We start from the raw sequence: 27,191 nt of genomic DNA on the forward strand, positions 1-27,191 counted from the left end.
CGCGGCACGGCACGGCAGCGCGCGCCGTGCCCCGGCGTGCTGTGCTCCGGCGTGCCATGCCTCACCGTGCTCGTGCCCGTGCCGTGCCGTGCGGCCCGGTTGACCAATTATGTGGGCGGGGGCGGGGGCGGGGGCGCGGTGGGGCGGGACGGGCGGCGGCGGATATGAAAAGGAAGGGCAATATGAAAGGAAGGCAGGAAAAAGAAAAGAAGGAGGGCAGGCGGACAGGCGAAAAAAAGTCTTTTTACCTCTGTACCATTATAAAAGATGGTGATTACCTGTATACCACTAAAAAGTTCACTCGCATTAGTATACCATCGTATAAACTTTCTTTTACCTACACGCTATTTTAGACAGAATGACTACTAACAAAGGCTAACAGAGGTGCACAAAGACAATTTTACCCTTCTGCCTTCTGGGAATGGGATGATCTGAACAAGGAGCCACTCGTAGAGAGCATGACAATTAAAAGAAAAGAAAAATAGGAATAGCGGCCGCATAAATTCCGCCGCATGAATTTATGAGCCGAAACCTGCAAGAAGTAGCGGCCGGCGGCCGCAGTTGCATCTACGAGCTCGCGATTCCAGCTGTTGGCTGTGTTTAGATGAGGTGAAAAGGGGAGAAAAAGTCGCATCAGTCACTGTAGCACACTGTAGCATTTTTCGTTTATTTGTGGTAAATATTGTCTTACCATAACCTAACTAGGCTCAAAAGATTCGTCTCGCAACGTACATCAAAACCATGCAATTAGTTTTTTTATTTAATTACATTTAATACTCCATACATGAGTTATTTGCTATATTTAATATATCGATGTAATAGGAGATGTGATGAATGTGATGAAAAGTTTGGAAATTTGGTAGGAACTAAACACACCCGTTGCCGCATGAATTTTTCCCGCATCAACGACCCTGGCTTGCCGTTGGGCTCCGCCTCCATGAACGGCGGCCATGTCTTACCCATCTTCTTTGCTAGCTTCAATTTGGGTAGGAACGCTTCCGATTTTGATTTGATTTTTTGCTAATAGGCTTCTATTAGTGCCACAATTTGGACAGCAGAGCTTCAATTTATGCATCTACTCCCTCCGTTTTAAATTATAAGTCATTCCAAGAATTTTGGAGAGTCAAACCATCTCAAAATTTGACTAAAATTATAGAAAAATATAAAGATTTATGACATCAAATATGTGCATTATGAAAATATAGCTAACAAAGAATCTAATGATATTTAATTGATATCATAAATGTTATTATTTTGTTATATAAATTTAGTCAAATTTAAAAAATTTTGACTCTCCAAAATTCTTGGAATGACTTATAATTTGAAACGGAGAGACTATTATGTGTGATAGGATTCGATTTGTGCTCCTGTGGTCTGAGGCGAGGGATACATCAACATCGTCCACCGCATCATGGAGGAGGTCGCCATTGCTGTGACCGGCGCGCGGTGGTGATACGTGTTGTCGCTGCCCCATTCTGCGAACAACAGGGCGGGCTGCCATTATTGCTCCCGCTGCCGCAATCCCTCATCGCGACGGCCCCTGGACGCGGCGGTCCTGGCACGCAGTGAATCGCCACGGGCCCCTGGCGAAGGAGGGCCGACGGAGGCGGCGGCCATGGCCGTGCGGCGAATCGCCGCGGGGGTCCTAGCGAGGGACGGGCCGAAGCTGGGCGGCGGCGGCGCCGTTGCCGGCGGTGGCGCTAGGGTAGGGTTCGGAGCAGGGGAGAGCACGGGACGGGGGCAGAGCGGCTCGCGGGAGGGGATCGGTCCCACCCGTCAGGATTCCTGGTAACTGTAAAATTCTATACACGTACCCGCACCCGCTTATAAAATTTTATACCCATACTCTCACCCATCGGGTCGGGCAACCGCGGGTAAAATTGTCATTCCTAGTTAAATGGTCAATTTACACACCCGGTCCCACCGGTCAGTGCTCTCAAACTGTTAATTCTAACGGAAGGTGGATGAAATGGTACACAGAGCAAACAAAGTTCACGCGATGGTATACAGGTGCAAACGAATTTTTAGTAATACACAAGTAAATCCTATTTTTTTAATAGTATACAGATAAAAGACTTCGAAAAAAATACAAACGGGCGGACGGAACCACGGACGAAACGACGGTGGGGAGAGGCGATAGACAACTGACAAACTAATGAGTGCTCGCGCGTTGCTACATAAGCTAAAAAATCAAATATAAAATGACCTATTTCTGAATTATTTTCCATCCGAAAACACTTTACACCCTCCTCCTTCCTACCCCTGCCTCTGCTGCACGGGCCCACCCACCAGCTACATTACCCGGCTATTGCCGACAGTACAGGGGCGGGTAACGCCGGCGCTCGGTGGCGGCGGCCTCACCAGCGGCCAGACCCGGCCCCTTCCCACCATGGCCCTGCACACCCAGGATAACCCAGGGACCACACGCACCTAACCACCGACGACAGACGCCATGGCCGGCGGACGCATGGCCACGATGGCTAGGCAGCACAGTGCCTCTCCTCGCCGGCAAACAGCTCGGGGAGCACCGGCGCCTTGCCCCCAATCCTCTTGAAACCCTAGCCAGGCCCCTCGGGGGTCGGAGCTGCAAGCTCCATGGCAACCACCCATGGCCACGGTGGGACATGGCGGCGACCGTGTTCTACCCAGCCATGGCACCAGTTGGCAACCCTCCCCCCTAACATAGCTACTACCTTCTACGAAACACCAGAGCTGTATCAAATCACAGGGGAAAAGCTTCTCGCCGTCTCACCCCTTTTCGGCGCGGCACAGAGATGCTCGAGGAAGAGAACACTTCCCCCGATTCTCTCGAACTCTCGTATGGTTACCGTTTGGAGAAGAGCGTCGTGACCGGCACACCTTATGAGTACCTCTATCCCTAAACTTTTTAAGGTAACTCTGGATAAGTGAAAATTCAAGAGGAGAGTGGAGTATGAGATGTCTCATTCGGGAGCCTCCTTCTACTATTTATAGAGGGGTGCCATGGCCGCTTCTGTCGTGAATTCAACTCGGAATCTCTTGGAACCGACCTTGGCATCAAATGCAGATATGACACGTGGAATATGAGCACCAGGAAAACCGACCTATGGTCGGCCGACCATGTTGGTCAGCCGGCCATAAACTGTAGCCAAACATCCCAAATCTTGGTCTGGACGCTGCTAAGTGGGGTCCTATGTCATGTATGGTTGGCATGGCTTGTCTTAAGGCAGTTTGCATGCTTTGGTGGGCCCATGGATTCTCGTGAATGCGCCTGATTTGTCGAGAAAGTTTTGCCTCACATCGATGACGTGCCACCTTACTTATGGGCTGCATTCTCTTCTCATTTCCAAGCATATGCAACCTGCTCACAAATGTACACCAACACTTTGTGGAATTCGTTAGCAATAACACCTACCACTAATGTTGACTGTAAGGAACATGTCCCCATTTAGACCATTGTTTGTGATTTTGGTGATTGAGTGACAACATAATCAATGGTACTAACAAGTTTGTGAGATCACACTTGTAGGAGTTTTTAGGTCTCATGGATATGAGTCGACATGTCTAATTCATCATCAAGACGCAATGTCTAATCTATCGTCGAGACGCCAAGTCCAATCCACTATCAAGATGACAAGTTCAATCCGCCGTAGAGATGTCAAAGCATAGTGGAAATCCAGAGATAGAATAAATTTGAAGGATCCAATTGATCGCTACGATGCATTGGACGAAATCGGTAGAAAACAGAGGCACCTGTTTAACCGATGCATGAGCATCGGTGCATCCGATGGTTGTCGGAAGATTCGATGCCCTGTCATCGGTGCAAGTCTGAGCGCCTCTCGAGATCAAGAAAAGATCAACTGAAGAAAGACTGTAGCACCGGTTGAACCGATGGTCCATTCAGAGGCATCGGTGCAATCGATGTACCATGTTCCAGAGACGATGTCAAGCGTGCCAAGCCTTCAGCACCGGATGAACCGATGGCCATCGGAGCAATACGTCGGTGCAATGACGTCAGCAAGGTGTAACGGCTATATGAAGATCAAGTGTCACCGGAAGTTCCGACGCTGTAGCATCGGTTCATCCGATGGTCCCTGAAGTTGCTGCAGAGAGACCAACGGCTACTTCAGAGCGCAGAGTGACCGGAAGAACCGATGCCCCATGCACCGGAAGTTCCGATGCCTACGCAGAAATGTGCCCAACGGCTCTAAACGGCTAGTTCAAGTTGGAGGCCTATATATATGTGTTCCCCCGGCCATTTGAGTTTGCTGGAGTCCCAAGACATCTCATACACACCCAAGAACACCTCCAAGCCATACAAGAGTTCATTGATCATGTCCTTAGGTTTTAGCACTAGCTTTGTAAAGTGTGAGTGCTAGATTAGCTCTTGAGTGAGTGAATAAGCAAGGTTGAGATCCTTGTGGCTGGTTCTAGAGTGAACCACACTTGTATTACGGTGTGTCGGCCCCTTGGAGCAATTGGTGGCTCTCCGGCAAGTCAACGACCCTCCGGCTTGGTGTGGAGCGGCGTCGACAACATTGTGCGGGGGACGGAGACCCCTCCTTCGTGGGCAATCTCCCTTAGTGAAGATCGGGATCAAGGTGACCGTGATTGTGTTCACGCAAGAGACTTGATTGTCGGGAAGCGATACTCTTCGTGAGTGCTTCAACAACGTGGACGTAGGGGTGCCTTTGTGGCAAACCGAACCACGGAATATATCCTCGTGTCGAGAGTTCGCTTTCTCTCATCCCTCTACTTTAGCTTCCGCATTTCATATTGCAACTTGTGTGACTTTACTTTCTTAGTGTAGTATCTTGCTAGGATTGGCTATAGGTTGCAAAACTCTTTTGGGATGAGGGTTTCACACTAAGGTGAATTGTAGTTGCACATCTAGATAGCTTATTTTAGTTTAAGTTTTGTGCAAACTAGTTGGAGCCATAGGTTAAGATTTTTAGAGTGCCTAATTCACCCACTCCCCCTCTTAGGCTAGAGCACCCGATCGCTTTCATTGACGCTCGTCTTTTATACGCTCATGTAGGAGATGATAGCTTGCTCTGATGGTTGGGTTTGTGTCTTGAAACTTGAAGCCTGTCTTATCTGCATTTCTGCCCGAGTTCCAATATAGCAATATTTTCAAGATGAAATGCGGAATTGTCTCTTTCTAGATGAAAGTGATCTAGGCCCCTAAGTGGGTTTTGGTGGTTAATGATAAAACACATGTGCATTTAATCGTGTAATTGAGCATGTGTGTAGGTGGTGAACATGTATAGGTGAATCAAGTGACGATATACGACCCTCGAAAAGGAAATGAAAAAGCGGAGTTCAAGTTTACTCAAGAAATTATATTTTGAATTTGAAATTTGAGTATAGGAACGCCGTACTATCAAGAAGGACTTGGTTCAAGGGTTTCGATTTAGATCTTGTGCTCAAGAGAACTTATACAAACGATTGTGAGCCACAAAACAACTCTAAAGAGCCATAAACCGAAGTTTCTCCATGCCTTACCCGGATACTCCGGGTATAGGGCCGGATACTCCGGACCCCATTGCCCGAAGTGTCCGGGTGCTGTTTCCGGGCTGAAAATCAGGGTTGCCCGGAGTCTCCGGGCATATACCCAGAGTCTCCGGGTACCCTTTCGCCCAACGGCTATTTTTGGGCTGAAGACTATAAATACCCCTCCATACCCCTTCAGCCCTCCTCTCTTGCCACTTTTGACGAACAGAACTCAAACCTAAGCCAAAAAGAGCTCTCTCACTCTCCCTTCTCCATTCTTGAGTGATTCCCTTGCGGGATTTGAGTGAGAAGCAAGCAAGAGCAAGGATTAGTGCTAGTGAGCCTCATTTCCATCTCTTGAGCACTTGGTTTTGGTCAAGCTCGCGGATTCAAGTTTGTTACTCTTGGAGCCTTGTGCTCTTAGACGGCTAGGCGTGCTTGTGATTGCTCAACCAAGATTGTGAGTTGCACAAGAAGTTTGTAATCTCCATTCCTCGCCGAGGAATCCATAGTAAGTAACCTTGGGCTTGAGAGGTGATCTCGCCCTTGGAAGAGGAGCATAGGGGTTCTTGAGCACCGTCTCTCGAATCCTTCCTCAACGGAGACGTAGCACCTTCGGGTGTGAACTTCGGGAAACAAATCCTTGTCTCCTTTGTGTTAGTTTACTTGATTTCATTGTCATTTCCTTGTGAGACTTCATTTCTAGGGTTTGAGCTCGATCTACTGACTCACGAGTCTCTAGTGAACTTTGTTTGTTGGATATCAACCTTAAGAAACCCCTGGTACTCAGACTCTAGCTCGATCTACTTTTCTTTCAGAGTTACTTGCAGTTTCATTTCAGGTCGCTCAAACCCGGAGACTCCGGATATAGCTCCGGATACTCCGGACCACCAAACCCGGAGTATCCGGGCATATACCCGGAGTATCCAGACTAGTCTGTGTCTGACCTTTTTGTTAAGTGGTTTAAATTGCAGATTGCCTATTCACCCCCCTCTAGGCATCTTAAGATCCTTTCACTAGATAACATAAGTAGGTATGAGATTTTATTCTCATAATTTTAGGCTCAAGATGACCCTTGAAATGGGTCGTTATCGAGCATCAATAGCTTCCCTCTTCAGAGTGCTCGGGATTCCGAAGACGTGGGTAGTGCCAACGACAGCCCCTCAGGTGCGGAGGCGGCGATTGTGCCCCCCTGTTCCGTCGACGCGCATGCATGAGGTGTAGTTTAGCGCTCCGGAGCCTGAGAGCGACGAGAAATCGCCAACTATTGAGGTCGACTCGCCAGTGTTGACGGCTGTTAAGTGCAAAATAAATGCCATCAACTCCTGCATAAACACTCAAAGAATGAACACCAGCAGCAGTGGTAGGAGTTTTTACTAATGAATTTCACGAGTGTTGGTGAATTGTTGATTGCAGGGACACAAGTCGGGGAACTAAGGCAAAGGTATGAGAGCTAACTCATTTAAACTTATAGATGAATATCTTTGCTATAGACCGCGACATGACATGTAGGTAAGAGTCAAAGTGATTTTCTGATCAACAACCTGATTTGTCCTACTTTGCTCGGGACAAGCAAAGTACAGATTGGGGGATCTTTTTGATGCTCACTTAAGATCAATTCTAGGCATCGATCAGAAAATTATGAGAGTTTGCATTTCTTACACGCATCATTTATCAAATAAACCCCTCATCACACTTTACGTTAGAAAATTGCAAGATGTGTTTTCGAGCTAATTTGCATGTTACAAGCACACTTTGACCCGAGATAAAATCATAGATAAATTCAGAGCAAAGATTCAGGCTCAAATGGACCAAGTGAAGCCCAAAGACCAATCCAAACCGGCTCAAGATAGGCCAAGCTTTAGTGTTAGGACAAGAGGAGGCCCAGACAGCCCAAACACCAGTAGTTGGGGGTGGTTGGGGCCACTAGGTGGCCGGCCGACCACCCTAGTCGGCCAACGGCATAGTGAGACCCACCACCTTCAACCAGCCACGTGGAGGAAGCGCATTGGTTCCTTAAGTCGGTTCACCGAGGATCAGCTGCAGAAGACAGCCCCCCTCGGCCATGGCTCCCTCCTATAAATATGAGGGGAGGGGTGAGAATAGAGAACACACACCATACCACACTAACCTCTCAAAGTTGTCTTGCATTAGTCTATAGGGTAGTGGAGTTTAGGAGAAGTGTAGGAGTCATCGAGTCCTTGGAGTTGCTCGAGAGTTTTGGTATGGATTCTTCTCTAGTTCTCTTGTGTAATTTTTGGTCGTTTGTAATAGAATTAGACTATGGTTACCGATATCTGCTTCAAGTACATTCTGAGTTATCAGATTTATATTTTGTGATCTGGTTGTGTTATCATTCGATGCTTGCATTATATGATCGGCATGTGCTTGAAATGATTAACATATTAGCTTTAGAATTCTGCCAACTACTCCAGCATTCGTATGTTTGCTCTAGTGCGATGTCTGTCCATCCGGAGGGTGGGGGCTCCACGCAGGATGTTTAGAGTATCGCTTGTTAATGTAGACGTGGTGTCTAGACTAGTTATGTGTTGCTGGATGTCGTCCTTTCCTACGGTTTATAGAGGTAGCAGACAGGTGGTGACAGCCCTATCCGTGTCCAGTAATCCTCCACGTTCGGATTGGGCGGTCGGAGGTGCGTAAAGCCGCATGGTTGGTCGGACTTCTCCCATCACCCATAGGGCGGTCTCCCTATTGTACCAGTTTAATCTTCTATTGATCTAACCATAAATTAGCATAGATATAGTTAGCCTAACACCTTTAACTCGAGTTCTAGCTTCTGTCTTTCTCCCTTCCTATAGAATATATTCTTTTATTGTTGATGGTAGTTTGTGTGTGTCACACTATCTCCTACCAGTTATCTATCTTACCCCTTGTTTATGCAATTGAATATCCAATCTAGATCAGTTCATTAACTAGTCTATGTACTTCTATTCGCCGTTTTTCTTTCGGAAACATAAATGACACCCCGGTATACTTCCGGATAAAATACTGCAACAGTATTTAGTACATTGCGGATTTATTCGTAGTTTGTTAAATACCTGCCACCTCCTTGGCGTCTGCGGGCGTCATCACTGTTCAATCAGTGGTGACGTTGGTAGGCGCCAACAACGTGCTAAACAAATAGTATATAAAATAAATAAGTTATTTCACACACCAACTAATAAGTCTATAATATGAATAAATCAGTATATGTTGAGCATAACTCGTTCGTAAATATGAATAAATAATTTGATAGGTAAGTATAGATCTGTTAACAATCAAACTATTAAATCCACATAGCAATTAAATTAGCAAAGTCCAAAATAATTGTGCATCATTAACTACTAAATTCATATTGCAACAAATAAATTTCACTATCAAAACAATATAATAGAGTGTACGTTTGGTAAGAGGAAAATTAAAGAAATAATTATGAATGCTACTAATAATTATAAAAAAAGAGTGATTAACTACAAACATGATGTATGCAAAATGTTTCTAACGCAGGGATTAGCGAAAAGAAAGGAAGGACAAATAGAATAAAAAGAAAAAAAGAAAGGAGAAAAAATAAATAAAAAGGTGGGCCTCCCGTTGCCTCTTACAGCATGTAGAAATCACCTAGCAAGCAAAAGGAATCATCTTATTTACGAGCCAATGCGTGATAGGCAGCAACACCGTGCATGCATATGCATAAGCCCAGTTACCTAAAGCCTGTCAATCTATATCCATAAAAATTGAAATCCTTTTTATCAAAAATTGTCTCCATCCCACCTCACAACTCATCACTTTTGGCCCTACCTGGAATCAAAATTGTTTGAGGAAACGCGGAGGCGGATTACGGTCGCCGGCGCGGTGCGATGCCGACGCCGCCTCCCGTTTTTTATCACCGCGCCCTCGTACCCGCCTCCTGGTCAAGGTTTTTTTTCCCCGACCGGTTAACCCAAACTGCCGGCCACCAGTTCCGGTTTACCAATTATTTCAGCAGAAGAAAACGAGCAATGTGAAACTGGTTGAATTCAAATCCAAATTCAAATAAATTCAAAAGCTCCCGTGCAACCGGTTCCGACCGGTTTACCGGCCGGTTTTACCGGTTTACCGGCCGGTTTGAATTCAAATCCAAATTCAAAAGCTCTAGTGCAACCGGTTTACCGGCCGGTTTGACCGGTTTACCAACCGGTTTTACCGGTTTACCGGCCGGTTTGACCGGTGGGCCTTAATAGGCCGGCCCATTTTTTCCTTTTTCTTTTTTGATTTAACTTCAAATCCCCGCAAACTATACTAAATGAACGGATTTTTGAGAAAATTTGACACCATTAGATTCGTCGCGCCTTGAAGTATTTTTAGGATTTTTTTAAAATTTTTCCATTTTTTAGAATTCAAATTTAAAATTTAAATTTGGGCTGGTTTCTAACCGCCCCCATACCGGAACCGATCCGGGCCGGTAACACCGGTAACCGCGGTAACCGGACCGATTCCGGCCGGTTTTTTTAACCCTGCTCCTGGTACCCGTTTCCTCATTGCTCTCCTCATCGCCGTGATCACCGCGGTTTCCCCGTTTCCCCCGCGGCGCGGTGCCCTCGCTCGCCTGGATCGTCGCCGTTTCCCCCGCTCCAGGTCGACGCCCAGGCCCCCTTGGCGCTGACCGAGCACACGCCCAGACTCCCAGGCCGCGGTGGTCGACGCCCAGCCCGCGGTGGTAGATGCCCAGGCCGCCTTGGCACTGACCGAGCCCGCGGCGCGGTGTGGTTCCTGTCTCGCTGCGTCGCCGTGCTGGGTCTCTGCCGTCACATCCCATCGTCGGCGACTGCCACTCCTCCCCCCTCCGCGGCTGGCGCCCGTGGAGCTCGGGGGTGCGCCGCCCCCTGGAGCTTGCCGCCGCCGCCCCGTGGAGCTCGATGGCAGCGCGCGGGCGGTGTGGAAAGGCCGACGCGGAGGTGGAAGGAGGGGTCTGCGGCGGCGCGCGGCGAGGCCGTCCGCGGCGGGGGCAGGGGCGGCGCGCGGGGAGCTCGTTCGCGGCGGGGGCAGGGGCGGCACGCGGGGAGCTCAGGGGCAGGGGCCGCAGCGGCGGGGGCAGCGGCGCGGCGAGGCCGTTCACAGCGGCCCGCGAGGAGGCGCAGCGCGACCCGTGCGGCGGCGGCCGCGGACAGGGCGGCGTGGCGACCTTTCAGGAGCGGTCGGAGTCCTCCGGCCCCCTCCCTCCCTTCTCCGCCCTCCTTGCTCCAGGCCGTGGACAGGGCGGCGAGGTGGGGGAGCTCGCGCGGCGCCGGCGGAGGTCTGCGCGGTGGCGGAGCGCGCGGCGACGGATCCAGGCTGTTGCTCCCCCCCCCCCCCTCGCGAGCGAACTGGCTCCCGGCGCCGGCAGGCAAGGCCCCAAGGCCTCCTCCTCGCCAGCCGGGGGGGGGGGGGCGAAGCACTGGCAGCGGATCCGCGAGAGGCGGGGGTCGGCGGCTACCTGGAGGAAGGAGCTGCACCTCGCCGTCGCATCGGGATCCGGCGGGGAAGAAAGGGAGCACGCCGCGCTGGCGCGGTGGCCGGCGAAGGCTGGAACCGGATTCGTGAAGGCGGCGGCCTCGCTCCCCCGCGCTGCCCGTGCCGGCCGCTTCCGTGTAGAGGAGGCGCCGCCCGGCGTGGAGCCGGGCCAAGTGGTCGTGCCGCCGCCGGAGGAGAAGGGGTGGCGGCGTGGGGGTCTCTGTCCCTGAATCGCGCCCCTGTTCTTCCCAATTCTAAAGCATCAACATCGTCCCCCGCCATGGTAACGAATGCGCATCCCATCGTCACAGTTCTTTTATTGATACATTTTTGTTCCTCACCTTGGTTCTTGGTTGATGTGAATCCAGGTGCATCGGCTCGTGGTCAACCGGGACCACAAGTTCACCAAATTCGTCGAGGTGGGTGGTTCACACTCTTGCTTTTGTTGTCAGAAAACATAACTTGATCTGATTAAAGGCAAGATCAAATCTTGCTTGCTATTGAGTTCTGATTGTGTCAAATCATATAAAGTTGATTCCAACTTTTTCTCTTTTGTTTGAAGATGTTCAAAAGGTTCTGAAGCACAACTTTGATACCAAGATTACCTCAACGATTAATTCCTCTAACTGTAAGGTTCCGGGGGTTGCCATATTGGTCTGTTTGCAATCTCGATTTGCAATGTCGAGTGAGTATCAACCTGGTGCTGATTCTCTCTCTCTCTCTCTCTCCCTCCCTCCCTCCCTCCCTCCCTCTCTCTCTCTCTCTCTCCTCCTCCCTCCCTCTCTCTCTCACTCACTCTCTTGTGGGGAATTTACTTAGCTGATTATGGGATGACATAAGCCTGCCTTCCTTTTAAATGTTCTAGCATTTCTCATCTCAGAAACACGGATACGCCAGTGTAGGCGCGTATCCCGTGTCAGATACGTATCCGATACGGATACGGCACGGATACGGCATGGATACGTATCCGTGGCGTGTCCGCGTATCCCAGATTAAATGGGCCAAAAACTGAGGAATGGATACGTATCCTTGCCATCGATACGGCCCGGCCCGGCCCAAACTTCTTCATGGAGGTAGGGGAGGAACCGCGCGGCTCACCGGCGGAGGGGCACGGGCTCGCCGTGGAAGAGGGCAGGGAAGGGGCGCCGCAGCTCCTCGCTCACCTTGCGGCCTTCTTCTCCTCCCGCTCGGGCACGTCGGCGGAGGGAGCCGCCGGGAGGAAGACGGAGGAGGGCGCCCCCGCAGCCATGGCGGAGCTCGCCATCTTCCTCCGCACCTCCCTCCATCCCTGCTCGCCGGCCGCGTGCGATGCTCGGTCCGCCCGCGCTGCGCCGGATGGTGCGCCATGGAGGGGAGCAGACGGAGCAGGGGCGATGCGCCATGGAGAGGGGAGCGGATGGAGCAGCGGCGCCCCCTTCTCCGGCAAGATTCGGCTGCGGGAAGGTCTCCTCCACCCTCCCCGGCGGCGGATCGGGTCCCAGCAGCAATGGATCGGGTCCTGCCTGGAGTAGAGCGTGAGGGGAAGGAAGAGTTGCGGCAGTGGCGGCGGCGGCGGCGGCAGTGTCGCTAGGAGTTGGATTGTAGGATAAATAGAGCTTAGGGCAAGTGGTGGGCTAGCTGGGCCGTAAAACAGCAGGCCGAAGAGCATGCCCGTCAAGTAGATGTGCTTCCTGGTAATTTTCACATTGCCCGTTTTCTTCTGCTGAAACAGTTGGTAGTAGATGCTTAGTGTTGATCATAGTTAATTGCATTCATGTGATGTCTACCTGCAATTGTTGGATAGACCACTCCCCTTCTCCTTTTGCCTAGAGATGGTACATATATGTGATGTTATGCCAAAGTCGAATGATGTTGTTAATCACCAGTGCTTTTACTTCCTGTTGCTGATGTGTTGTCAGAATATAGAGCACTATGTAAAGCTATTTTCATAACGTTATTTTCTTTTTGAGACTTATGTAGAGTGATGCTTAGGTTCTTTTTTTTTGTTTGTTTTTCAGGATGTATGAGCTCTAGGGAGCTGACAATTACTCAAGGTGCTACGTTCTCGTGCTTGGGTATGGTGAGCTATTCCCTTTTTTTTGTTATGAATATTTAATGGTAGAAATTGATGTTAGATGGAATCATTCAAACCATGCAGAAATTAAAGTTTCTTCAGATTGGGCCAATTGATTCTGTCAACATTGAGATTGAGACTGGCAACTGGATGAGACCATCACCAATGTGTTTGAAGGGTGAATCACTATTTTACTTTTTACTTCCTGCATGTGAATTAATCTTAATGTATTCTTATCTCTAGGCTGAGGACACTAGACAGGGCAGAAACACTTCTGTTTGTTGTTTTAAAGAAGTTCATGCTTGAAAGTTTGAGAAGGATGGAAATTTCATAGTAAGATGTTTATGCTTATGCCATTGTCGCAGTGAGAGGCCATGAATGCATTTCTCTGCAGTAGTGGTGTTTCTGAATGGTTGAGGCTTGAAAGCAAATGTTGCATTACAATATTGAAGTGTAGGTACTGGATGAATGGTTTATCTTTTTAACTTGTATATGGTTTCTATACCGGTCAATGATTTAGAGTTTGAAATTTGATAGTGTCATCACAAGATTTACTTAGATTTTTTTTGACACTGTTGTGTAGGCAGGCATGCTGTATGGGACTCTGCTCATTTTGCTCACAGTCACTTGGAAGGCTGAAGTGGACCACTCACGACTAAACTGAACTTTATAGGAAACATTTGATCTGAAAGCTTTTATTTGAATAATGCATTCCTTTTTTTCCTTCTTAGAACTAATGGCTGACTAATGGATTTTTTTTTGTTTTTGTTGCATTCTTTCAAATAACAATCATATTTTCATATAGATCACTTTGCTGTTTAGCCACAGAACATGTTTAGGTAGCTGCAGCTGATTCCAGGGCCCATAGCCGGAGTCGCGACCGTCGTGGATGCAGCAAGGATAGGTGCCCTACGCCGGCTGCTGGGCTGTGGCAGCGCGAAATAGTGGAGTTTAACTTGCTTGATTAATTCCAGTAGTAATGTGTATCTTTAAAAGTTTGTTGAATTCATCTTAGTTTGGTATACCGGTGATGATTTCCCTTTCTTCCCTATTTTGAAATAGGTTCGTGATGTTTAGATCATTTTTCTTATGATGATGTTTGGCTTAGGGGTAGCAGATGGATGGAGGGGGAGGAACATCACAGTACATGTGCGCGCTGGGAGGGTCCTACAGTCCACGCCACCTCCGCGGACACATTAATTTACCTATTTTCTTAATTATATACTTTTTTATATTTTAGATAGTCTATTTTTACAACAACTGAGATCTTATTGTTTGTTTTCACCATATACAACAACTGAGACCTTATTGTTTGTTTTCACTATATATAGTTTCTTAAAAATGCTTGTTGCAACTAAGATTTAGGGTGATTATTTTTTTCGCAACATTGTTCTTTAAGCACGTGCGTGCCGCACTGTCCTTTAAGGTTTTTCGCAACATTTTTAAACACTGCATTTTAAGGTAGCCATGATTTGGGAAATGATAAATTGATGTAGAAACAATATTGCTGCTTGTCCTCTTTAAGTTTTCACGATTTTATCAGAACAATGTAATTTGAAAAGAAAAGTTACTTCTACAAAATGAATAGGAAGTACTGTCTAACTCTAATTTGTTGAAGATGATATGGTTCCATATATGTTGGTTCTCTCGTCTGAAACTTATTTGCACAGCCATCCATTGGTCACAAATGATTAAGTGTTTTTGCAGGTGACTTTGTGATTCGTAAGTGTTTGCTTTTTGAAAAGACATGTTCTTAATGGTAATTTCGATCCATGGCATCCAACCAATAGCATCTTCTGTGTATAAAAGGGTACATAAATTTCTTGCTTCCCATGAATTAAATTCACCGCATCTGAAAGTGATGTGCTGATGCAATGGATGTTGGTTGCATTGCAGGGTTACAAAATGACTGATCAGGAGATAGATGATGTTCCTATGTCGCTAAGAAATGTTGAGCTTCCAAGATTTCCTCTAAGAAGTACTTCAATGTGTATACCAGTCAGGGATGATGAATATGAAGAAGAAACATACCAGATAGGCTGCCTCTATTCATTCAGCCACCAACTCAGACGACATTGGGCATTCCATTTACAAGTAGAAACATACCAGATAGGCTGCCTCGACCTTCAGTAGGGAAAACCAGTCAGCAAGCCACATGCCATCATGCCGGAAGAAACTGGAGGAAATAGGTGGACAGGTTCCAAAGAATGAACACTTATTGATGTCTGGACCTTTGGGGCAATTTGATAATCCTGATTGTGTCAATTGCCCTCCTGCTCGTAAAAACAAAAGACATTTCCACAGAGGCTCGAATGCTTCAGACAATAAGGTATGTCCTTGAAATAAGCCATTTGTTCTAACGTTTCTATAGTAGCTCTTAAACCTGTTGGCTGTGGTACTAACATGCTTTTCCTTTGTTCCCTTGAAGCTTCATAATACTATTTCTGGTCGTGTTGGTGGATGGAAGAAAAAGATTGAGAAGATTGTGTCAAACATTCCAATAATGAACCCGAATGCAAAGGTTGTTCAGCAGTGGAATCAATTCTTTGTGATATCATGCCTGATTGCCATTTTCATCGATCCACTATTTTTCCTCCTATCATCAGTAGAGCAGGTAATACTCACAAGTTTGTAGTGAATGATAGATCGGTGTTCATGGCTTCATGCTTCTTATATGCATTCGATTTCTGCATTTTCTTAGTCACTCTTGCTGTATTTTTAATTAGAGATGACCACATATTCCTTCTTTTATTTTCATCGAATGCAGGATAATAAATGCATAGTTTTAAATTGGAATTTTGCTACGGCACTCTAATTTACCAATTGGGTGAAGGATCAGGTTAACGTGAAGTTTAACTTTCTAGAGGAAAAAACATTCTAAATTGGTTGTAGGTTTAATCTTTCTTTCTTTCAGTCTGTGATGTCCAGTTAATCAAAATAATTGTGTTCAAATTATGAAATGTGTACACGTCGAAACGTAAATCTAACTAAAATAGGTGTACCATCTAATAGATGATGACTTACTTATGTGTGTTTACTTGATGACTGACCTCTGTTTGTTTGCAAACAATGAAGAATTTCATTACCATAAACGATTGTTCTTATTCTTTTGACCTGCTGGTGCCATTGAATTTGGCAGCACCTCATCATTTTCTGAATTTTTCTTCTCTGGCCTGTTGGTGCCACTGCTATATTTTTTTATATATCAGTTTGCCTGTTAAAGTTGTATCAGTTTGCTTAGATTAATAAATGGAGACCTGACAAATTAAGATTGTATTTTAGAAGAGAATATTGATATGTGACTTCTGTTCTCAAAATGGATTTTTTTTTGAACTGGTATAACCTGAAACAAAGCAATGCATGGTTCTAAGCACCTCTAACTTAGATCATATTGGCATGCAAAGAATCTGCTTCTAAGCATATGCAAACAGCATGTTTGAAAAGTCACACTATCTTGATTCTTCAATTCATCGTGCATTTTAATTGATGTTGGTGTAACCCTTGGATGGTAATAAATTTTCTTTAACTCATTATCTTTGCTTTCTCTTGTTAGGTGAGCTTCTGGGCAGTATAACAAATAAATATGCTAATCTGTGAAAATTACTTACACTTATTGCAAAGTTTCAGTTGTGTTGCGGTCCCTGATCTATCTTCCCTGCCTTCTTCTTGTTTGGTGTGGCATTTTTACATCACTGGAACTTTAGAATTGCAAATAAAATATGAATGAAGGCTAATTGTTACTTTATTTCAGATGCTTGGTAAGGCAGGGTCGGGAACAGATGGCCTAGGGTGATCTAAAAACCGGCGCAGTTCTTTGTGAGGTATTCCAGGATCCATTAATGTCTTTAACCTAAAATCTTGAACTGGTCCTTCTCGGAACGTGTTGAGATCTATTAGGGGTAGCATAAAACGCTAAGTTTCTACTCCATTTATCTATGTTTACCACTTCCTTTTGGACCTTTGGTTCTACAAATGGACATAATGTCATTGCAATGTATAATAACTTCATTTCTTCATTTATCTGTGAATTCACTTTTGATTGCCTGAAATTCAACTCATTGCAAATCTTCTAACTAATAAAGTTCTTATTATATTTAGAAATTCAACTTATTGCAAATCTTCAACTCATTTATCACATGAGCTTCATTTAGGTAACTTTTTTTTTGTTTAATAGATCTTTGGGATTTACATGATCAAGGACAAGAACAATGTGACTCTGGAGGGCGTGCTGCTGCCTGGCACGAACATGCTTGCTGCGGGATCACATAAAGCATTTTGATACACATATTGATGAGGTAAATATTTGTTTGCCTATAATGTTGACGCTTTCTTTGGGGTTTTCCACAATGGAACAGAATGGAATCTTTTAATTTATATATGGCCTAATTCGATGCATGTTCCCTATTTTTGCCTGCCAGCAAACGACCTGGTTGGTGTTATTACACCATCATGCTACACATGTTCTCTCTACAAATGGGTTGCTATTTTTTCGCCACAACTTTAATTGCCCGTTCACAATTGAGCTAATGCTTTGCTTATACCATCTGCAGCTGCTTTGACTACACAAATGGCTTGGCGGTAAGGTTTCCACCATTTTGAATGTGAATAGGTCTCGGTTTGGATGGACACAGAAAAGAATGACTTAGTTTCTTATCCTAGGCACTAGCGGCCTAGCTTTAGTACTTTGTATCATTGTCTTGCTATATATCTTAACAGTCTGCTCCCTACTTATCCTGGAGTGGAGAAGCAGCTCACAGCTACAGCTTGAAGATGGCGTTTTGTGGAAAATCTGTGCAGGCTTTAGTGGTGGGGTATCTGGCCGTGCCAAAATAGAAATGAAAGGTCCATCCTAGGAAAGCAATTTTGCATTAGCTTTCTGATTCGTAGACCTCCTTGGTTTTCTTTCAGTTGTAGTGTTGACATGGCAAATCAACTAATTGAGCACAGTGACCATGAGGGGCTCACGGTTGAGGTCTTGGGCTGGAGCAGAAAATATCGTCTTGGAATAAATGGCTTGTCTAGCATTGTACCCAACACCCAGAGCCTCAACATGGAGATTCTGTCCCTCGACCCTCAACATGCTCTGATTATAAGTCTAGAAAATTTGGAGATTCTATTTTGCTTGCAGATGCAGTGTTTATAGCACATGGGTGTCGTGTCGCTTGTTAATGCGCAAGTTCTATACATACAAGGAATATTCATGACGATCTGGTTGTTTCCAGATCGTAGCATTAAGTAGTCTAAGTTGTTACTTGACATAAAAGTTGATGAACATGGTGACAAGAGAATATGTTGAATTTTTTTATTGCCTAATAATGTTCATAGAGATCCTGATTAGGCATCGGTTTGAAGGAAATTGTGGGTTTTCAAAGAAAATGAAAGAAATCATATTATTGTTTGTATAGCGATATTGCGTGTAGAGCGATGTGAAATCAAATAAATCATATTATGGCCCTGTTTGTTTTCACTTAGCTTATAATCTAAGCGTGACCGAGAGAAGTGAAGATTTTCTCGCTTGTAGTTCAAATCTCTAAAGCAGATTACCACAAAAGCGAAAATAATCGAGGCGTTTGGTGGGATCCTTGCCACTGCCCACCGGTTTTGTATCGAAGCGTGCCGGTTCCCTAAACCCTGAACCCTCATCTCTTAACCCCATAGCGCATAGGTCTGATTGCTTGTTTGGTTTAATTCGGGCGTGTGTAGTGCACTCAAATGACGATCCACGGAGTCATGTCTTCTTTCTTTCTCCCTCGCTGTGCATGGATTTGATTGGCTCCAAATACTCATGTAAACTCCCTTTGGTTATTCCATTGTGCAATAAATGAGGCTTTCAACAGTAGTTCAATGCAATCTAATCACTTTTAAATAATTTTACGCTGGCGTGGGTGCTAGGCTGAAAAACATGAGTATTTTTATGATTTTATCCCTCCTCTGCTTGGCCCCTGCTCTTACCTGATAAAATTGCGATATAATTTTTCATAACTCTAAGCAGTGGTATGAATTCATTTGTTAGTTTATATTAGATTAGATTGGATTGTTATAAAATTAATAAATATTTTTAAATTTTTAGTAAGTGTTTGATACAATTCAATTATTTTTTAATAATTGTTCTTTAAAACACGTGCCGCCCTACTAGTCTTTAAAAAGAAAATAAAAGAGAAATGATGAAAAATATAGAAAAAATAGAAACTAATGGAAAAGGACAAAATATACTATAGAATAAGAAAGGAAAATAAAATAGGAGAGAAGAGAAAAGAAAGATAAAATACATGCCAAGAATATTGCCACACCAGACCAAAAGTAAAAAAAATGAAAACAGGAAAGAAACGAATAGAAAGAAAATTAAAATAAATGAGAAGAAATAAAGATCATACCTTCTTGAATGTTGCAGTTTGCATGTTGGAAGATAAACATGCCATAAGAAAGAAAATAAATTCTGCATGTAGATCCACGTGCAAGAAAAATAAACCATGCATGATGCATGCAACAAGACCTCCCACATTGGATTTGGCATGCAAGAAAAATAAATCTCTCCATGTTGCCTGCAAGCTGTGCATGCAAGCAGCGGACAGACCAACTGTACGGAGGGATTAGCGAAACAAACTGGCGGCAAGACGAGAAACAGAACAGAACACACCGCGTTGTTGAGCCAATGCCAAAAAAAACCCCCCCAAATGCCCACCAATTGCTCTTGAGGTGATGGATCAAGAATTTGGAGCCTAGGCAATAAATAGCCCACAACGCGCTTCCATTGCCATTAAACAAGAGAGGCACGGGAACCGTACCTCCTCTATCCACTATGAGATAGAGCCTCCCTTGTCCCCGGACGTTCTGTTATCTGATGAGAAATGTTATTGCACACATTATCAGCAAACAGATACACCATTAATCGTTAAAATATCTTAATATACTAAAAAAACAGCTTTTTATCCCTGTTCCATAGGGCGCCTTCCAGGACAAAAGGCTGGAGGCTTTTGTCCCGGGTGGCAGAACCGGGACAAAATGTCCCACACGCAAAAAATTTTTTTGCACCCCGCGGGATTCGATCCCAAGACCTTTTGTCTAGTGCATGGTTTCATTGCCCACTCACCTAAGTAGTACATGTGACTCAGTATAGAATAACTTCCTTTTGAACTGTCACGTGGAGGGACTTTTTATCCGGGTTGGTAACACCAACCGGGATAAAATAGTCACCCTTTTGTCCGGATTGGTGTTACCAACCGGGATAAAAGGGTTGGGCCTTTTGTCCTGGGTGGAGCCACCAACCGGGACAAAAGAAAGACCTTTTGTCCGGGTTGGTGCCTCCAACCGAGACAAAAGGCCCCTGACCCCCCGCTGACCTGGCGAGCCGTTGGACCCGGGACAAAAGCCACCTATTGTATCTGGCCCAAAGACAACCAGGATAAATGACTTGGAACAAATGCATGTTATGTAGTATAACCGACTAGATCTCAACTCATCTACCTCTAGACGCCTAATCGTGCAAATCTGCCACGGATCATGCATGCATGTTCCATTATCTTGGAGCTCGAGAGTTCCATCCCGTCAAAGGAGCCTAGAATCGGCTCGATTAAGCACTGTTCCATCGATGGTGAGCACTGAGCCGCGGAGCATGCACGCCTAGTGGAGGTTAGTCTACGCATTGCTGGCAGATAAGGGTGGAAGTTAAGCAGTGGTTGTTCAGATCCGAGGCACCTAATGGAGATCGCTTTGCTGTTGCTTCTTTTTTTTTTGAACGAACAAGTACAGACTGTGCTTATTTCTATTAATAAAGAAGGGAGTACAGGCGAGAAACCACGGAAGGTTCCTTTAAAAAAAAAGTAACAAGAGACTATACATAGGGCGGCTCAGGCCAGCCGCTAGTCACCAACGAAGCTCGCTAGGTGTCTGGCTCCCACGATTCCCCACGTCCTTGCCTCCTCCTTGATTTTCCCCAGCAAAGTTATAGTCGAAGCCTCGCGACGGTCAAAAGTTCTTGAGTTCCTTTCCTTCCAAATCTCCCAGTTTACCAGTAGTAGGAGTGATTTAATAGCCATCTTCGGAACGTTCCGAAGCTTTCCCATAAAATGCCACCACTCATTGACCGAGTACGTGCTGTCCCACCCACTTGGGTGCAGTTGCTGGCAGTTTACCCAATCAGCGATTAGCCTCCACATTCGTTTTGTATAGCGGCACGTGACAAGTAGGTGATGTGCCGATTCTGGTTCAGTGCGGCAGAGGGGGCACACATCGCTTCTCGGCCAGCCCCTGATTTCCAGCCGGTCGGACGTCCAAACTCTATTCTTGATAATGAGCCATGCAAAAAATTTACACTTTGGTGGCGCCCATGGTTTCCAAATGAGTAGATGCAGATCCGTTTTGACTGACCCCAGAAATTGTGCCCGATATGCTGAGGCTGTAGTGTAGTCCCCGTTGGCCGTCCACTTCCACTTGATTGTGTCCTCCGCGTCCGGATTAATGCTAGTGTCCATGACGGCGAACCAAAGCTCAACGAGTTGTTGTAGGTGATGCAGGCTGCATTTTGGGCCAACCCTGAGATCCCGGATCCACCGGTTGTCTGTCAAGGCTTCGTGCAACTTGCTATTCTTCCTTTTTGCATATGGAGTAGAGATCCGGCGCAATGTCCCTTGGCCGACGGCCGGCCACCCATGCTGATTCCCAGAAACAAACTTTCCGGCCGTCTCCAATCCTAATCTCAGTGGAAGCTGCGAAGAGTAATTTATCAGTCTCACTGCATGGTGTGCCCATGCCCACCCAAGGCTTCTCCGGCATCGTCCACTCCTGCCATAACCAACGTAGACGCAGCGCACGAGCAAATCTCTCTAGGTCTAGTATGACAGCCCCTCCCAAATCAGTCGGTCTTGCCACTGTGGGCCAATTGATCTTGCATTTCCCCTCCGGTGAGGTTTTCATCCCCCGCCCAAAGAAACTTCTTGCGAAGCTTGTCGACGGATTCCAGGACCTCCTTCGTGCTGTTTAAGGCCGTCAGAAGGTAGACGGGTTGCGAAGAGAGCACCGATTTCGTCAGAGCCGCACGACCCGCTTGTGAAATGTTACGACCCCGCCACCCAGTCAGCCGGCTTGCAGCTTTATCGATCAGCTGTTGGAAGTCAACTTTCCGTAGGCGTCTAACAGACAGCGGTAGCCCCAAGTACTTGATGGGGAAACTCGCTCGAGCTGCTGCGAAGTCCGCAATGACGTCGTCAAGGTTGATTCCCTCGCATCGAATTGCGGCGATCGAGGACTTGTGGATGTTCGTGTGTAGCCCTGTAACTTGCCCAAAAAGGTTCAGCAGATGGCTCAGGGCTCGCACTTCATGCTTGATTGGTCGTAGAAAAATGACGGCGGCGGCCGCATATAAGGACACCCGTAGTCTTGCGCGGTTCCTTGCAACCCTTGTTAGGATCCCAGCCTCAGTTGCTAGACTGAGGAGACGCTGCAAGGGGTCAATTGCCAGAATGAATAGCAGGGGTGATAGTGGATCCCCCTGGCGCATGCCTCTGCCGTGAGCAACATGCTGTCCAGGAATTATTTGCTGTTGCTTCCGGTTGGGTTTGGAATGGACAGTTCAGCTGCGGCTATCGTGATGTTTGCTTGTGCGCGTTAATTCTCTGAGCAATTGCAAATAACTTGGAACTTAAAGGATTTCCAGCAGTTCTAGAAAAAATATAAACTACATTTTCTTGTAAAATATGCATAAACATATCAATAGTAAGCAGACTTGAGCTATATAAATAGTCTGAAAATTTTAACTACTCGTTCCATCCTAGACCTAAGCATTTTTTGGACCGTATCAGATTCGGGACGGACCAAAAAATTGATTAACTTTGAGCCTATTTTTGCATAGTCCCGTCCCATGGGAAACTTTTTAGGACTATTTTATTTGGCTGGGCATCCTAGTATTTTCTAGTTAGAAAATACATAAATTAAATTGTTAGGCTAGCCTCGGGCTAACCTTAAATTTATGGGGAACGTATAGTGTATACATAAATCGGACAAGTTTTTTCTTTAGGGTGATTTCTAAAGTGGTTTTTTATTTTTCTAAGAAAAATAAATTCAAATTAGATCTAAAAAATCCAAACTAATTTATTTAAATTCAGAAAATATGTGAAACGGGCACCTAAATTTTTCTAAAAAAAATGTAAACTAGCAAATCTATTATCTATCATTGATCTACTTGAATCTTGTTTATTAAAAAACAACTGGTATAACTACAAGCAAATAAATACTTCAAATGTGAAAAAATTGGATCCAAATAACTAAGATGTAGAGTGCCAACAAATAGGTTATGTTTGCAAAACAATTTTGGTATTGGTTCCTATCTTCTGCTTTAAAATGAGTTACTTATGAACTTTTTAGTTCAAGTTTGAATATTTTTAATTTTCAAAAAATGAAAAACAACCTTTTAAATCACCCTATGGGCCAAACTTGCCCGGTTTCGACAGTTGGATGACCTCTGTTATCTATTTTTGTAGTTAAAGATTGAAAATTGGACTTTTATGATAGTTCAAAGGTGTAAAATGATTTCCCTCTAAATTTATTAAGGTAATGATTTTATTTAACCAAACCCAACCATTAAGCATAGTAGCAGTGGGTGAAGCATGGGTGGACCAAAACCCTACAGCCTCGGTTCCGGCCGTGACTGGATCTAAAATACTCAGGTCTACTCCGTCCCTGTAGGAAAAAAAAAACAATCCCACAATTCTTGTCTTCGTTACTATGAGTCAAATATAGCTAATAAATAGTAGCAAGCATGTGTATTTCATACTTTTACTAATTTCTCTTAGTTTTCTTTGTAGTAACGTTTTTTTAGGGATGAAAGGGTACTGGATTGTTCAAAAAGAATTACTTCACAAAAAATCTTTTGTTCCGAGGACTGATAACATATGTTATATAAGCTACAAGTCAAATGTTTAACACTGTTCCCCAAGAATTGGGAATTTTTGGTTCTACTGAAAGAGATGGAGTTATATTATTTCATATATTTAGAAGCAGAGGAAGTATTTTTATGTGTTTATTGTGTTAAAACCGTTAAAAAACTGAGTTCATTTTGTTTACTTGACACTGCAGTTTGTTACTCCCTCTGTTTTTAAACGTTTGACCATGTTGACCTTAGGTCACGAAAGTTTGACGATTTTACATATTAAAAAATACAGTGCCAATATGCAGAAATATAAGTAATGCTTAAAGTACCTTAAATGATGAAACAAGTCACAAGATTTAGTTTGACTCTATATAGATCAACAAGGAAAATAGTAAGATGAATGATCAAGTGAAGTACCTAAAATTTAATGGTATGAAACATTTACAAACAGATGAAGTATTTCCACAGAAATTCAATCTAGTTTGTCCCAAGTTAGACCAACTAAAGCTATCGAAGAAAGGTGAAGCCGCATCTCATTCATCCACTCAAAACCATCCTCTGACTGAGATAAAGACTCCAAAAGTGGAACTACAGAAAAATGTACTCTTTTTTTGAAACATATATAGACATGAAACCTGCACTTAAATTTGAGATCTACTGGAATCAAGAAACTTAACATTTCACACTTCAAAGTTCAAACTTACCATCGCCACCGCAAGCTACATCCAGAAACGGCTCCAATGCTCCATCCAGTTTCCCCTTTCAGAGATCTCTCTCCGATCCTCGTCTCCCCCCCACCACCCCACCCCAAAAAAAAAAACATTCTTCGAAATTAACGGTTGCGGATCGCAAACCGGGAAGCTCTGTCCTTCCCCTTCCCTCCTATTTCTTCTCGACTAGGCTCGACAGACATTGCGCACCACTAGGAGGAAGCGCCCACTAATCCCGCACCACGACGCGCACTCCCCGCCACCACCGCCGTCCTCGCGCCGGCACGCACGCACTCGGGAGCCTGCGCGGATACATTTAGGCGGCGCGGAGCTCGAGGTCGCGCCCTTTCCCCTGCCGCTCCCCTTTGTGTTCGTGTCGTGGCACCAAAGCAGCGGCAATGGCACACGATGGCTTCCTCGGGGGCTCCCACGACCTGCCGTGGCCGCTCTCTCATCATGCTGCTGTCGCCAACGCCGTCGGAGGCGGGCCGTTCGACGCCCTGCAGGTGGATGTGCAGCACGCCCTGATGGGCGCCGGCGCGGTGGCGGGGTGGGAGCACGACGCAGCGCTGGGCTCAATCGTGCCGTCGCGGTCGTCGTCGCTCGCGGCCGCCGCCGGAGGTGGAGCTGCAGCGGCGCCGTTCGGAGCTCCTCTGCTCGGCGCGGACTCGGAGCGCGCAGCGCGGCTCTCGTGCCTCGCGGCCTCCGGCGGGAAGCTGTCTCGAGCTGCAAGCAGCCAGTCGCTCCTCGGCGAGCCGGCGACGGCGCCTGCTCCCGCTCAGCAGCACGCAAGCGACGGGTCCAGCAGCGACGGCCCCAGCCGGAAGCGAAAGGCGCCGGGCGGCAAGTCCAAGGCCAAGGACGCGGTGACCACGGCGACACCGAAAGTACTAATCGTCTCTGTTTCCCCATTTTTGTACCATCGTAAAACCTGTCTTTGAATATGTCTAATTCTGCTGTTCAGTCCCGGGAGCCGGAGATGAGAGCCAAGAAATGCAAGCTCTCCATGGACGCCGCCGATGACGAGGAGCGGAAGCCGGCGGCTGGAGATGCAGGGCAAAGCAATGGCAAGGGCAAGGAGGTCGGCGCAGAGCCGCCTAAGGACTACATCCACGTGCGCGCTCGCCGGGGACAAGCCACGGACAGCCACAGTCTCGCCGAGCGGGTAGGCCGCCGGCGAACACCGTGTCTGACTCAATTACGATCTTTGGTGTAAACCTTCAGTCATTCACGTGGTTGCCGACGCTGATTGTCTGCAGGTGAGGAGGGAGAAGATAAGCGAGCGTATGAAGCTGCTGCAGGACCTCGTCCCCGGCTGCAGTAAGGTAGATTACGCCAAGAAATTTGTGTGTGTGTGTGTGTGTGTGTGTGTGTGTGTGTGTGTGTGTGTGTGTGTGTGTGTGTGTGTGTGTGTGTGTGTGTGTGTGTGTTGAATTTGAAACATATTTCAAGCAGTGGCCAGTGGGTAATTTTCAAAGCATTTGACTGAAGGTTACTGGGAAGGCCGTGATGCTTGACGAGATCATAAACTACGTGCAGTCTCTACAACGGCAAGTGGAGGTGTGTATGACAGTCTCTGCTTTCGACAGAACAGGGTTCAAAAGTTCATGGATGCTTGTGAATTGAACAAATTCTTTTGCTTTTGCAACAGTTCTTGTCGATGAAACTATCGACCGTCAACCCACGGTTGGAACTCGGCGTGGACAGCTTCATTCCCAAAGATGTAAGTTCCTCCTGACAAGAGTGTGATCGATGATCTTCTTGTTCTTTCCTTGGCAGTTTCGTGACGGCTTACGTTGCGCAGGCAAACCAGCCGTGCGTGCCTGCACCGCCACCGCCACTGCCAGTCTACTCGCTGGAAGGGTCAAGCGCGGCGCTCTGCTACGCCTCATCTCAAGGTGCTACGGCACCGAGCGTGGTGACCAGTGCCAAAAGCTTCGTAACGTCATCCACCTTTGCCAACCATGACATCCCTGACTACTCAATTGAAGGATTTCAAAATGCTAACTCTCAGGTATGTCAGGGTTTTGTTAGATAGGGCTACATGCATTTTCCATACCGATATCGATTCCCATAAGAGTTCAAAATCTTAGTTGCTTTACAATTATCAGCCACTGATAGTATCCTTGCAATTTGTGACGACTTTTAGATGGGGAGCTTGTGGGAGGAGGACGACCTCCAAAGCCTGGTGCTGATGGGGTTCCGGGGCAGTACGTGATCATTGACGCGTTGATTGAGGGACAGTTCAGTTTCACCGATCACCAATCAAGGCAAGAGATATGATCAATTGGGGGGGGGGGGGGGGGGGGGATGGCGCAGCGGGGGCATGTCTGGAGTAGGGCCACCTAACAACAGGGTTGGGCTCCAATCATTGGAAATTCTCCATGATTGTACATACACCCGTGCATAGAAAGAGGACTCTTACTCGCTAATCGCCTCGGCTGAAAGTTTCCAACTCAGCGAGGCTGAGAAGAACGGCGAAAAAAGACTATGTTGTTTTTCTTGCATTTCCAAAAGAAATTCGCAAAAGCACTGTACTTTCAATGTAATGTAATGATGTTTAGTCCATTAGACATCAAGTTGATGGATTTTATATACATGTGATGATTCCTGCTTTTGGTAA

General features: G+C 46.1%; 1 protein-coding gene across 1 annotated transcript; it reads left to right on the plus strand.

The window, feature by feature from the left end:
- The first annotated feature begins 24,678 nt into the window (after positions 1–24,678).
- On the plus strand, positions 24,679–27,191 carry LOC120644293 (transcription factor BHLH089-like). The gene is made up of 7 exons (XM_039920899.1): positions 24,679–25,455; positions 25,533–25,733; positions 25,828–25,893; positions 26,060–26,128; positions 26,220–26,291; positions 26,373–26,582; positions 26,718–27,191. Exons 1-7 carry the CDS (start codon positions 24,967–24,969, stop codon positions 26,784–26,786), a joined length of 1,176 nt encoding a protein of 391 aa, XP_039776833.1. The 5' UTR covers positions 24,679–24,966; the 3' UTR covers positions 26,787–27,191.

This window comes from Panicum virgatum, chromosome 8K (genome assembly GCF_016808335.1).
Source record: "Panicum virgatum strain AP13 chromosome 8K, P.virgatum_v5, whole genome shotgun sequence".
NCBI lineage: Eukaryota > Viridiplantae > Streptophyta > Magnoliopsida > Poales > Poaceae > Panicum > Panicum virgatum.